This window comes from Lissotriton helveticus, chromosome 6 (assembly GCF_964261635.1).
Source record: "Lissotriton helveticus chromosome 6, aLisHel1.1, whole genome shotgun sequence".
In the NCBI taxonomy this organism is placed as follows: domain Eukaryota; kingdom Metazoa; phylum Chordata; class Amphibia; order Caudata; family Salamandridae; genus Lissotriton; species Lissotriton helveticus.
In genome coordinates, this window is record NC_136067.1 from 1,631,847,127 (window position 1) to 1,631,861,716 (window position 14,590).

Here is a 14,590-nt window from a genome sequence, read left to right on the forward strand (position 1 = left end):
CCTGCGCAAAATCAAGTACTATCTGTCTGTGCAAGCTCGGAAACAAACTGTCGTAGCTTTGATAACATCTCGGCTCGACTATTGCAATGCTTTATATGCCGGAGCCAATAAAGGTCTGTTGCGAGGTCTTCAATCGGTGCAAAATGCTGCGGCGAAGTTTGTCCTGGACCTTCCGAAAAGGTCGTCTGCGACCGCTGCCAGGAAATCTTTGCACTGGCTTCCCATTGACGCCAGGATTTCATTTAAAGTGTTATGCCTGGTGTATGGTGCCTTAAACAGGAAAGAGACCGGAGGTATAAAAAATCTCCTCTCCTCGTATTTTCCTGTGAGGAACCTTCGCTCCTCGGCTAAATTGCTCCTTACTGTGCCTCGAGTGCGTAGAGCTAAATGGGGAGGCAGAGCCTTTTCCAATCTTGCTCCAAGATGGTGGAATATCGTTCCCTTGGAGATCAGGATTTTACCCTCAATGCCTTCTTTCAGAAAAGCTTTAAAAACATGGCTCTTTGGTAAAGCATACTATTCGCTTTTGGTTCAGCCTTTTTTTTTCTTTTGTGATTTTCTTTGGTAGGCGCCTTGATGCCTTCGGGCAAAGTTGCGCGTTTATAAGTTTACTTTCAATTCAATTCAATTAGCTCACTCCGCCACCCTAGTTCAGACATGGCCATATGCAAATCAGTCTGACCCTGTGCCTCATGGGAACCGTCCAGCCCGAACTGCCAAGCCATGTCTTCCCTGGACCAGAAACAAGCATCCTAGGACCGGTTTCTGGTGAATCAGCCTTCATCAGCCAGGCTAACTTGAATCCAGTGGCAAAGTGAGCAAGGAACCCACGTCTGGGCATACCCTGCCAACTTAGGGCGAACAGAGCAAAACCAAAGGGGATGATGAACGGAGTTTTGAACATTCCAAGCACTCACCCCCAGTCAACTGATCTGGGTTGAATCCATCATCATTCTGACATGGCCATATGCAAATCAGTCTGACCCTGTGCCTCATGGGAACAGTCCAGTCCAAACTGCCAAGCCATGTCTTCCCTGGATCGGAAACAAACATCCTGGGACCGGTTCTGGACGAAACTCCGGCAGGGGAGGCCTGGACAATAGGTTTCCTGTCACCGCAGCACTCAACATCTTTTGTGAGACAGCTTAAATCCAGCTCCTGGTTGCCGTCGATGCCTCCTGGCTGAAGAGTCAAGCTTCACCTCTTCAACCTGAAATCACCCAACATCGGTGGGCATTCGTCTATCGTGCCCCTGGTCACTGGCTAGTGACCCAGATTCTGTCCCCTCTGCTTTCAGGTTCTTCTCATCTTTGATCCAGGCTTGGATCACCCTGGAAACTTTCCACTTAGACGGCAGCAGCACTTTGCAGCAGATTGCCATTGAAATCAACAACTATCTCCGACACCAAAAGACACCTATACACCCGGCTTTCCGGGGTGAGGTAACATGAATACTCCGGTGCTCCCCTGGGTGTTGACCCTAGAACCCCTCCAGTCTAAAGGCGTTTGCTCAAAGTCCTCTCCGAAGTGTCCCTAATCTTTTAAATTTCCAACCACGACTTTCCCCATTGAAGCGAACGGTGATTCGCGGCTGTGTTCTTACACTGCATGCGTCCCCCGGTGGGTCCCCTGTGTCACTACCTTGGGTGGTTCCTTGTGGTCCCAGTGATTCTACAGGCTCTAGGCCTTGTGTCTAATCAAGTTGTGGTTCTCATACCACTTTCTTAATATATGGTTTGGTTCGCCCCTAGGGCCTAACTTATATTGTGCTAATTTACTGTGCTATATTAAGTGTAACGTATGTGCTTTGACCTCTAGCCTCATAAAGAGCCTATTAGGCTATTAGGGTGTGTTTAGAATGAATGTATATATATATATATATATATATATATATATATATATATATATATATATATATATATATATATATATACCTGGTGTGGTTCTCCTTTCATTTGGTCATTCAAGAGATTATAGACTGGTAAAACAAGCTGCTTTACATTCCTTCAAGACTTAGCCTGAAGGCTGCTCTCCATAGCTACCACTAGGATAGCTTTAAAATAAGGTTGTCTTTAACCTATCACCTCTAAGGGATTGTTTGGACTGGTGCAAGGTGCCCACTATAACTAGTGGACAGCATATGCCAGGCCAACTTCTCACAGATGACATATGATGATATGGACTATGACCCCCAACAACCTCCCTACAACTTCTAATTATAAGAAATAGTTCACCCAGTGCAGGTAGGTTGGGCGGGGGCAGGCAGGAGGGTGAAGTTGAGAGACAACAAGGGTAAATAAAAGAAGAAAAAAAAGGAAACCACTTACCTTGCGCACACCACAAGGTAATTGTTTTTCTTTTTTTTCCCTTGTCTGCCAACTTCAAGCTCTCCTCCCTCCCTCCCCCCCGATCCCCCCACCCCACTGCTATTACCTGCACCTGCTGCAACTGGAAACAAAAATGACATTGTGGAATGTCGAGGGTTTTCACATGGAAATGGCTGAATAAAAAATAAGCTAACAGTGTGTTGGCAAGTGATGATGGGGGTTGGGAGTACATCAAGTGAGATATATGTTAAGGCTAGGGAGAGATAAAGGGGCAGGGAGTGTGAGGTGGTGAATGAAAGGGACGTAATGTAATGAACACTAGATATCCTTGGTATCTTGCAGTCCAGGGCAAACAGCAGCGGTGATGGCGGGCTCCTAAGAAAACTTTCGACACCAGCACTTATTCTTTAATCAATTAAGCACTTGAACAGAATTGAGGCATTGTCTGCTCAAACCAGTCCCCTTCCTGTGTCTTGACCGACTTTTATGAAAAACATGCTGCCAGCAAACATTTTGAGCCATTCGTGTAGTTTTCAGCAAAGTTGTCCCAATTTCACAAACAAAATGAACACAATTTCACACACTCCTAGTGTAGCATATAACTTAGACTGATACCTTGGTAGTTTTTCAAAATACCATGTAAAGAGCAGCGGCCCGTGCAGACAAGAGCGGTGGATCCAGGTGAGGGGAGATTGACGGACGATGAAGATGGAAAATTAATTATTGACATTTTCCCTCTTCATCGTCCGTCGAACTCCCCCCCTTACCTGGCCCCACTGCTCTTACCTGCACAGGCCGCGGTGGCATATAAAAACCCTAACAAAATAGTCAATATTAATACACATTGAGGGAGACACTAGACCATAGCTATTGCTTCTTTCAAATCAACAAGCCCAGATACTTAATGCTTTTATGTTTATTTTTTCTGGGGTGCAATTCGTATTCCAATCTTGGCGTTCACATACAAGCATTTAAATTAGCATGGCCCCAGGCATGCCGTGGAGTCCCAAAGCCTCACATGTATTTCATATTCATACATGGAGCCGTGCAGTTCAATGTCAGAGGCACTCAGAGTTTTCCACGGTGACCTTATTGACGTCGCTCATCCGCTTACTTGTAGGCTGTCTTTCAACAGTGGCCAATTTTACCACAGGAAAGATCCTGTGTGTCATATTTTCAGAGTCGATAGACATATGCGCAAATGATGGCCTTGGCCTGTGCGGCTGCCCAGAAAGATCGTTTTCCTCGCATAGGCTTACAGTTCTCTTCACTTGTCTTTTTCTCACTAGCACACAGGAAGCTACAACTGCCAAAACCATGAGCAAGATCACACCGAGCAACGTACCCAATAGGATTTCCAGATAGCCAAAAAAGAAGCCAATCCCTGAGGAGGAGAAAAAAGTAAAAGGTTAAGGTGAGAAATTGCAGCATTAAGAGCACAAGAAAACCAGTCAGTCATTTCACACACCACGCAGCGTCCAATAAACAGCATGCTGAATGAGAACGGCACCTCGTTTAAGAAGGCCAATGATAAGCATTAGCCATAAGGAACAATACCATCTCAAACGTGTGTCCTATGAAAAGAACATGCAAACGGCTCTCGCATATGGCCTCGTTCACATTAGCAAAGACAGTGTGCTGGGCAGCTGCCTTCACAGCCCTGCGGAAGTGACTTCTCATACCAAGGGTAGCCTCATAAACAAATGATGTTGCCAAAGCATGCATGGTATAACCTGGAATGCTCAGACCACACATCAAATGCCCAGTTGCAGTTTCCTGTCATCAGGTAAAGCCTTGTGTGCACCGGTTTGAATTCTGTGTTTGAGAGCGAGAACAATATAGATTCCCCCACTATCCATGGTATCACCCAAGAATGTCACTCCACCTTCCTCCTACGAGTCTGCGCCTTCTCAGCGCCTTGTACTGCAGAGATGGAGGTGTATGATGAGGAAGTCCACTGCGAGGTGTTGATGGGGCAGAGGGTCGCTAGGGCTCCAGGTGCATCAGTAAGGAACAGGTTTTTCCTGTACAGTGAATGGTATGAACTTAATGGGCATTATGTATGCACCAAATGAACCTTCTTCAAAATGATACAGCTGATGATTGTCTGCTTTATGGTGACTTAAGCATCCTCCCTGATCAATTAGTTTTCAGTGATATGATAGGAACTAAAATAAAACCCTGCAGAGAGTAATGCAGAACTAGCCTTGTACAGAGATGTGGCTGGGAGCGTGGGTTTTGGAGCCATCCTGGGGAACATGTGGTGTATGCAGCACTGGCCAGAGGACTGGGTTGAGAGAGGCTTGACCAGCAACCTAACATTCCTTGAGCTCTTTCCCATTAATGTGGCATTACATATTTGAAGGTCTCAGCTATCTAGCAGCAGAATAACTTTTTGGTCACACATATCAGTAGTCTCTGCCATAAAAAAATCAAACAGCGCAGAGCCCACTCGTCCTGCAACTTCTCAAATCTATAATTAAGATGTGCCTCACAGAGAATGTGCACTTTACAGCGAAACATGTAGCAGGAGTTATGAACAGACTTGCTAACGCTCTGTCTCGCTTTAAGTTGCCAGATTTCAGAGCACAACTACCAGAATCAGACACGGATATGCCGCCTTTCCTTGTGAGCCTAAGGAAGCCCATCCACAGCACAATCCGATTTGACTACGGTAAACCCATGTCCCTGACAATGGTGAATACAGACTCATACGAGAAGCAGGGGGCATTACACGCCCGTGTGGTCAGAGGAAAGTGCGGACGGGATGGATAAAAGTTGATGCCTGCTAAGAAGATGTTCCTTGAGTGAACATTAGCATAATCTTTCCTCTTTGAATTACTGAATAAGAAATCACGAGGAGAGCGTGTAAGGAAACGGGATACCGTAGTCAAATCAGATTGTGCTGTAGATGGGTTTACGAACCATTGGATCTAAAAGAGGTGACACTGGAGGTTTAACTGTACACTTGAGACTTTGGCATCTTACAGTTGGTTAAAGATAAGACTTCCCACGAGTTGGAGTGATGCCCTAAAGAAGTCCCATGCAAATAGGAACGAAACGCGTAGGCTGTTCCCATCGTGCAATTGTCTTCTTGTTTTATCATAAAATTTGAGAAATTAAAGAATAAAGATGCTGAAAAATAGGCAGCGTGCATATTTTTGCGGATGCCAACACACAGGGCAGGATCGTTAAAAAAGAAAAACGCGCATTAAGAAGCGTGTTAAAGCCTCTGGTGAAAAGCGGGTTTGAAAACTAACATATGGATTCCTGGTGTTGAGAATGCTTGTAAATAATGATTCGCGCTAGCAAAGGCTGTTACATTGATGCAGTCACTTACATTGCTTAAGATATTTCTTAAAGATACAGTGAGACGCGGGCAAAAAAATAAAAAAACAACAAATCATGCCTTATGAGTCGGGCTAGAATCTTGTGCATAACATGGCTTAATTATTATTTTTTAACTCTATTTCGAGAGCTGAGATGGCGTTTTATGCCTAAAAGAAAATTGAAAAGATATGTGGTTATGCGACAACCTTTCCAATGGAATTTCTTTTCCACTGTTCAGACCTTCATGGAACAACTCTTCTTTCCTTTTTTTTTTTTTAAAACAAATCTTATTTGTCAAGTTACACTTGTATTGCAGAGCTCTGCACCCCAGAGGCAAATGCGCTATCAAACCATACAGAGATGAGGACTTTGACTTTTTCCAATAGAAACAAAGCATATATTAACACTGGACGAAGTACTATGCTACGCTCGTGTAGTTTGCGAAGTTTGCGCTACTTCGCGGATTGCACATAGCACAGTGCAAACATGTGTAGTGGTCATTTTTTGCTTGCTCGTGGTCCTCAACGTCAAGTTGGCGACCGCGAGCGAACAAAAGGACATCCCAGCGAGACTTTTTCCTCGTTCGCGATCAGCAACATCAAGTTGCCGATCGCGAGCGTGGAAAATAAACCTCCCAGCGAGATTCTCAACGCGGGGAGGTTAGGTTTCTCATTGTGAGTGGTAGCGTATGCCCGCGATCGGTTGCAATGAGAAACTACAAGTCCACGTTGAGGAAGCTGCCGCTCGAGTAGAAATCTACTTGAGTGGCAGAAAACGACAGCTTGTACTGTGCAAATTGCGGTTTGCACTGATTGCACAGTGCGGACAAGCAGCTGGCACTGTGCAATCAGTGTGAACAGCATTTTGCACAGTGCACTATGCAGTTCGCGAAGTGCAGGAGTGCACTTTGCATAGCTACGCGTAGACCTACTATGCGAACTATGCCCAGGGTTAGCATATATAAACACTGAAAAAAATACCCCAACTCCCGTCCACCCCCACCCCTCCCCCCTGATCGCACACAATCCGCATAATCCTGTCCACAGCATGTAAACATAGCAAGAAGGGTGAACCCCTCCGGGCCCCCCCTCAATGCACCCCCACAGTCCGAAAGATGTACATATGAGTCATCCCAAAGGATGGACGTCTGTTACTGATGGCGGGTCTACCAACTGTCCCAGATAGTCCGTCCACCGTTTCCAAATCTTGTAGTGTTTGCGCGGGTACCCCCTGGCGATAGTGATAGGTTGCTCCAGCCCCATACAGAAGTCTATCCCATTCTTCCATGTGGCCACCAATGGGGCCCTTGGCGCCTTCCATGCCTTGGCAATGTCCCGTTTCGCCAGAGTAAAACCCAATTGCATGAGGTGTCGTTTGTAAATATTGGCTCCTATTCCCTCCAAACTTGAAGAAAGGCCAGCTGCGGTGTACGGGGGAGCCCCCACCCCAGGACCTCCGAAAGGCAGGCAAACACCCCCTTCCAAAAGCAGTCGAGGGAAAGACCAATCCAGACTGTGTGAATAAATGTACCCTCCTCTCGACGGCAGCAAAGACACATGGGAGAGGCGATGAGCCCTGCCTTCCATAGGCGCACTCTAGTAAAATAAACCCTGTGTAGGGACTTGAACTGGACAAGGCGGAGTCGCATCACTATGGCCGCCCCACGCAGGGCTGCTAGGGCCCGGTCCAGTCCTCCTCCAGTTTGCCCACATCCTCTTCACAATCACCCCGAAGCTTCTGTAGTGTGGGGGAGCAATGAGTAACCAGGGATTGGTAAATCCGTGAAATTTTCCTGTTGTGTAAATCTCCCATAAAAACATTAGCCTCCTGTGGGCTGAATTCTGGTAGTGAATCCAAACCCTCTAAACTAGAGGACAGGGCGTGTCAAAATTGAAGGTAGCGATAAAACTGGGACCATGGCATAAGAAATTCTTTCTGAAGGTCTTGAAAGGATTTGAGCGTCCAGCCCCTCATAACATCGCCCAGGACTATGATGCCTATGTTGTCCCACCCTATGAACCCCTGCAGAGCCGCCAGCTGGGGTAAGCGCCCATTATCCCAGAGGGGGGTTTCCCAAGTCAGTGTTCCACCACCCCATCTGTCACAGCGCCTGCCTCCAAATCAGGAACACTACCTGTGTAACAGACGGCAGTGAACCCCGCAAAGGCGCTGAATATAGAATTACATGTAGTGAGTGGTGCCCCATGAGTTGCTGCTCGACTGCATATGCCGTGTCTCCCCTATCGCCGTACCACCACTCGTTCAGAACCAGCAAATGCGAGGCTTGGTAGTATGAGAGATCAGAGGACGCTAACCCCCGCAGTAGGTGGACAAGAAGCATGTGCACAGAGCTACGCGCACCTTTCCTCCTCCCACAAAAACTGCCCGAGCGCTGCGTTCACCTGTCAACCATCAGGGCCTGATCTGATATGGGTGATTTTGTAGCTGATCGAGGAGCTGGGGAAGCGCCACCATCTTGAATATTGCTGATCTGCCATATAATGACAGGGGCATACGGGACCAGGTTTTGAGATCTTCCCGAATCCGTTCCCACACTGGAACCAAGTTACGCTCCCAGGAGACTGCAGGTACATCTGATAAGAACACATCTAGGTATTTCTGTCCCCCCCACCGCCAACCGAACCGATGAAGTCCACGCACCCATTCCCGTCTGATCCCCCAGAATCCATAATATGGAGTTATGGGGGTTCATATATAGACCCGACATCTCCCCAAAAAATTGCATAATGTGCAATAGCCACTGCCCCGTCCTGTCTACTGCTGTAAGGAAGAAGAGGACATCATTTGCATATAATGCGATCCTATCGGACAGGCCTGCCGCACACTCAAATCCATGAATCTGCCCATCTATGCGCACCCATGCAGCTAAAGGCTCCATAGCTAGCGCAAATAAATATGTGGACAGGGGGCAGCCCTGCCGCGTGCCCCGCCTGATAGAAAAAGTGGGCGAGATCGCCACACGCACCGATGCAGTCAGATCTGTGTATAAGACCGTTATGTAGGAGAGAAATCGCGGTCCAAAGTTGAGTCTGCGCAGCAAGGCAAATAGATACACCCAGCTCAGGGAGTCAAACACCCTGTCCATTTCGGCCAATAGGAGCACTGCTGGGTCCCCCAACTGCCTGATAGCTGCCATTGCCATGTGCGATCGCCTAATGTTGTGCCTGGTTGCCCTCTGGGGTATGAACCCAGCCTAACCAGGGTGTACTAGGATGGAAATGTGTGGCAGAAGGCGATTAGCCAAGTCTTTGGCCAGAACCTTTGCCTCCACATTTAAGAGGGAAATGTGACGACATGAGGCATGCTGCTCCGGAGGCCTCCCGGCTTATGGAATACCACCACCTCCACATGTCTACAGTCCGGGGGAAGCGAGCCCCGTTCCCAAGCCTCCTCCACCACAGGGAGAAAGTGAGGGGCCAACTGCACAAAATCTTATCTAAAAAATTTGCCAGGAAACCCGTTGGGTCCCGGCGCCTTCCCAGGTTTGAGTTCCCCCAAAGCTGTGCCCAATTCTTTGTCAGTGGTAGCTCCAACTGTTCTCTCACCTCATCTGATATGGTTTTTGGTGGTAGGTCAGTTATGAATTTATCTATGACGGCGGCCGAAAGGCATTCTTGGTGGCATATAGATCTGCGTAATAGTTGGCAAAGCTTTCCGCGATGGCCGGGGGGTCCGTAATCGGCTCCCCCAATGAACCCAAGACACCTGGCAGGGCCTGGAAATGGAAGGTTCCTTGACAGAGTCAATTCAGCAACTTGCTGGATTTATCCCCCCATTGATACACATGGCTACGCGTCGCCAGCCAGGCTTGGTGGGCCTTGTCCATCAGAAGAGCCGCATAGCTCTGTTGGGCCATCAGTAGTGGTCTCCTAAACTGGCCTCCCTCTGCCTCCCAGCTCCTACGATCAAGTGCTTCTATTCCTGCCTCTGCTTGCAGCAGCTCCTCCCTACGCTCCCTACGTACAGCCATGCACCTGGAAATATCCACACCCCGCAGTGTGGGTTTCAGTGCCTCCCACAGTGTCTCAGCGCTAGAGACAGAACCCACATTGGCCATCAGGTAGTGATCAGTGGCTTCAATCATGTTCTTTGTAATCATTGTTCTGTAAATGCCATACAGAAAGGCGACATTGGAATGGTTGTTGCCCTCGATCTGGAGTGTGAGGGCCACCGGAGAGTGATCTGAAAGGCCCCGGGGCAGAATCTGCTCCAACACCACCCTACCCACTGTCACCCTGGGAACAAAGATAGTCAATTCTGGAGTAAGAATCATGGACTGCAGATAGGAAGGTGAATTCCCGGCTATCGCAGTGGAGGCACCGCCATACATCAACCCAATCAAGTCCAGTCACGAAGGAGTGCAATCTCGTGGGGCGCCCACTCTCCGGACCACCCCCAGCCCACCATCGATCCCTGGCCAGCTCCATGGCGTCGTTCCAGTCCCCCCCCAACCACAGAGATAGCACCTGGCATGTCCGCCCATAAGGTTATAAGCGAGCCGGACTGGCCGTGGAGGGCACCGGACAATCCCCCGGTGCGCCGTACGGGTGTGGGCCAGTTTTTGGGCCCCTGGGGGCCGTTTTTGTTACAGGGCTGTTTTTACAGCTATGCTGCAAAATCGTCCCTGTAACAAAATCGGCAGAAAACCAGCCCTGGCAAAGAGCTTGGCAGCACCCCAAACCCAGGGGGGGACGGCCGAGCACTTTGCCAGGGCCGGTTTTGGTTCGCAGTCCGGCTCTGGTCATAAGACGCTCCACCAGATTCCATTGCAAGGGAGGGGGAGCATAGACACTACCCAGCACCAGGGGGTCCGCCCCGATCTTGCCCCGAAGAAACAAGTAGCGCCCCTGTGTATCTGTCCACTGGTTATCATGGATGTAAGAGACCCTGCAGTGTATCAGTATAGCTCCCCAGTGAAACCCTTGTAAAGCCAGAATGGAAGACCTATTGGAACCCATATCGCTGAAGGCAAAGGGCCTTCATACCCATGAGGTGTGTTTCCTGCAACATAAGTATATCAGCCCCAGTCCACTTTGCTTGGTAAAGTATGGCCCCAAGTTTAATTTTGTCCAGGGCACAGCGGACATTCCACCTAACAATACGGAGGGTACCTGGGGTCACTTGCCCCCTACGGGGTGTACCGGCCATCTGGGCGGACATCTACCACTATAGCAAATATGGGGACTTTTCGGAACATATGGGAGGAGCAGTGGACCATCAGCGAATGTGCGATCTGTGAACATAAACAACCCCCACCCAACAAACCCACCACCCTAAACCTCAAAAACACAAGCATCTGCCGCGGCGGGGCTAAGCTCCGATCCCCAACGGGGGGACGGGAGCCGTCCCAACCAATGGATCCCCAAACTGCAGCCCATGTCCCCAGGGCATGTGCCCCGCCAGCAAGGGCCTAGCGGAGAAACCAGCCCATGTCATTCTCTCCGATTAGAATTCACCATTCTAGAACTCCGCAGCTCTGCATGGACACATACATCAATCTGCCAATGTCTGTCGCCCAGATATGGATCCTCCCCGAGAGGAAGCGCCACAGGACTGGGAGCGACGCAGAGACCATGACCGTCTGTTGCCCTTCAGCTGACCCCGGGAACCTTTCCTGGCCATCTTGCTCGACGAAGAATCGGATTCCCTTCCAGGCGGCGTGTGCACCCTCACCCGCAACGTCTCATCAGTCCAATTGAATACCTCCTCAGGAGTATCAAAAAAGTGCGTGCAGGAGTGGTACATCACTCGTAAGCAGGCCGGAAACAGGAGAGCATAAGGAAGCTTGAGGTCTCTCAGACGAGCCATCGCTGCCATAAATGATTGTCGCTGTTGCTGCACCAGTCACTTATAGTCAGGGAAAATAAGGATACATGCATTGACAGAGAAGGGGCTCTTTGGCCCGGGCCTGTTTAAATATGGCGTCATGATCAAGGTAGTTCAACCGTTTTGCAATAAGTGGCCGTGGGCGAGCTTCTGGTGGGGGTTTCTCCATTAGCACCCTGTAGGCCCGCTCAACCTCAAAACACCATGACAAGGCCTCTGGGGGGAAGCCAGCTCTCCAGCCACTGCATGAGGAAGCCTTCCATGTTGCCCCCCTCACAGCCCTCCAGAAACCCAACAAATCAGAGGAGATTGCGTCGGGCCCGTCCCTTAGATCTTCCACTCGCATCGCAAGCCCCTGCTGCATGTTCTCCATGGCAGTGACTTTTTTTTTAGGGAGGTAACATCCTCTTCTACTCCGTAGATACGCGTTTCAGGTTCAGTAATGCGTGACACCGCTTTGCGCAAATCTTGTCTCAGCAGCATGACATCAGAGCCGACCGCTCCAATTTTCGCATCCAGCATGTCCCTGGATTGGGTGATGGCCGCCATGAGTGCTGCATGATCAGGCATCATCCCCTGCTGTCCTCCGGACGTCCCAGCTGACACTCCCGTACAGGTGTATTTGTCTATGGGGCCTTGCATGGCTGGGCCACCACCACCTTTGGCCCATATCATGGCCGCTCTCAGGACTCCCCACGCAAGCCCAAGGAGATCAGAGGAGGGAGCAGGAGTAGGGATTGCCCAACGGTGCGTACCAGCGGCATGACCCAACCACCGCTGGGGAGACTATACGGAGCCACCCCGAGACCAGGGCCAGCGAGTAGTCCAGGGGTTCATGTCATTCTGGACCTAACCAAGGCCCCCAGTGGCAGTACAGCCCGATCGACCACCGAGGCAACCGTGCCCCGAATCCCAGAGATGGGCCCCCAATCACCTGTGTCACCTCAACACCTCAGTTTTTCCAGGTCACGCGCCTCCTGTCTGCACACCCGCCAGCGTGCCCTGGCCACTGCCAGCATAGAGTCCCAGAAGGAACCCCCACGATCCAACTGACCGCCGGTAAGAGTGCCCCTTGCAGCCTGACGCAGTATCCTTGGGGGAAGAAGAGGGTCTACACACACTGGGGCCCAGATTAACCCATGGACCCTCCAGGGATCTCCACAGCCCTCCGCAGCAGAGACTGCCCCACTCCCTCAGCGCAACAAAGCCGCCGATCTCCACCTGCAGCGTAGGCCAAGGGGGAAGAGGGGTCCAGGGAGACAGGCCCTTCTTCACCAGGCCCGCAGGCCGCATGTACTTCGTGCCCCCACCGCCGCTGAGGGGGTCCCTAAAACAGTCACACGAGGGGGCGAGCACCTCCAAGGGGCTAATCAGACCCTCCAGCTTATCGCGATTTGCAAAAAAATCGCGAAATCGGCCGATCTGTGGAAGTGCCGCGATATTTGGGCAAAAGCCCGCGAAATTTGCAGTTTCCGCCGTTTCCGCCTTAGATTTCGCAGCGAGAAGGAGCGAGGAGGTCGAGGGGGGGGGGTCTGACTAGGTCGCAAAGATGCATCACATGATCGCGTGGTGCACCACGGCAGGCTCTCAGGCAGACATGAGGTACGGTAGTGATTTAACTGTGAGCAAGGGTTTTAACTGCACCCTCTTCTGCAGCCGGATATTAGGGGCCTGATGGAGGATTCTTAATAATGCTGCGGGTGATAATGAACGCAGCTGCTCGTCTCGCCTGCTGGGAGCAGACAAAGCCTTTGTTGGCCCAACAGGCGAGCTTCCGGCTCCGAGCAGCGCGTCCACGTCCAGGTTTTAATGGAAGCGCCTAAATAAACCCAGGATGGCTTCGAACGGCAGAACAGCTGCTTTTATTTTTTTTTTCCATTTCAGAAGCGAGGCAATCGGAGGAGTGATATTGGGAGCTCATTTGTAAGGGGTGGCAAATGAGGCTGGAAACATTAAGCATTGGCAAGCAGTTTGTAGCACCCGGGGGAGGGATAGGCAGTAGTCATATGGAAAGGGGGGGGGGGTTACGAGATACAAAACAGGGAGAGGTGAGGAGAGAGAATGGAGGGAGAGACACAGGAAAGAGAAACAAGAAGAGGGGGTGAGTTACAGAGCGGGGTGGGGAGGGGAGAGGGGAAGAGAAGGAAGTGAGGATAAAGAGAGAGGGTATGAGATACAAAATGGGAGAGGGCGAAGTGAGGGGAAAGAGTGGAGGGAGAGAGGAAAGGGAAACAGTGCGGGAGAGGGGGTGAGAATGAGAGAAGGGAGGGAGAGGATGGGTGAGGGGAACAAGGGGAATTGAGGAGAAAGAGAGAGAGGGTAAGAGATACAGAGCTAGGGGGTAGTGAGGAAAAGGAGAGTGGAGGGAGAGAAAGAGGAAACGGAATCAGAGAGAGGGAGAGAGGGAAAGGAAAAAGAAACAGAAGGAGATGGGGTGCGACATATGGAGGACGGGGTGAGGAGAAAGAAGGGAAGAGAGGAAAGAGAATCAGAGAGCGAGAGAGTGATGTGAGAAAGCGAGGGAGGGATAGAGGTGAATGAGGGAGAGAGAGGGAAAGAAAGGGCAGTGAGAAAGATCAGTGAGAGTGAGAAGGAGAGAGGTCAGTGAGGGACAGGATAAGGAGAGAGAGAAAAAAGGAGTGGGAGAGAAAGCGAGACAGATAATTGGGAAAGAGAGGTGGGGGAGCAGCGAGAGAGAAGCAGGAGATAAGCACAACCGAGGTGAAGGTAAGGCAGGGGAAGGAAAGAGGATAAGGAGGAGAGAGGAGTTGGAAAATGGGGAGAGCGAAGAAGCAAAGAGAAGGTGTGGGTGATAGGAAGGGGACATGAAGGAAAGAGGCGGGCGAGAGAGGGGGAGAGTGTGGAGGGAGGGGATAAAGGGGGTGATAAGAAAGAGATAGAGAAAAGCGAAAGAGGGAGACAGACAGAAATGTGGGAGAGAGAATGGAGAGAGGACAGGGAGAAAGAGGAAGAGAGCGGTCGAAGATGAGGGAGTGAGGAAACAGAAGGGGAAGAGGGCACGAGAGCGGGTAGAAAGGCGAGAGATGGTAGAAGATGTGTGTGGGGGTGTGTGCGTGTGCTTCATG

The 14,590-nt window shown here is 50.2% G+C and overlaps 1 protein-coding gene across 1 annotated transcript in view; it reads right to left on the bottom strand.

Annotated features, from left to right (window-relative positions):
- Positions 1-3,206: 3,206 nt before the first annotated feature.
- Positions 3,207-14,590, bottom strand: part of LOC144761843 (uncharacterized) — a 114,185-nt gene continuing 102,801 nt past the window's right edge. Inside the window, exon 9 of the mRNA XM_078647069.1 lies at positions 3,207-3,711. Coding sequence (XP_078503195.1) covers positions 3,386-3,711 — 326 coding nt within the window. The 3' untranslated portion in view covers positions 3,207-3,385. The remainder of the gene's footprint in view (positions 3,712-14,590) is intronic.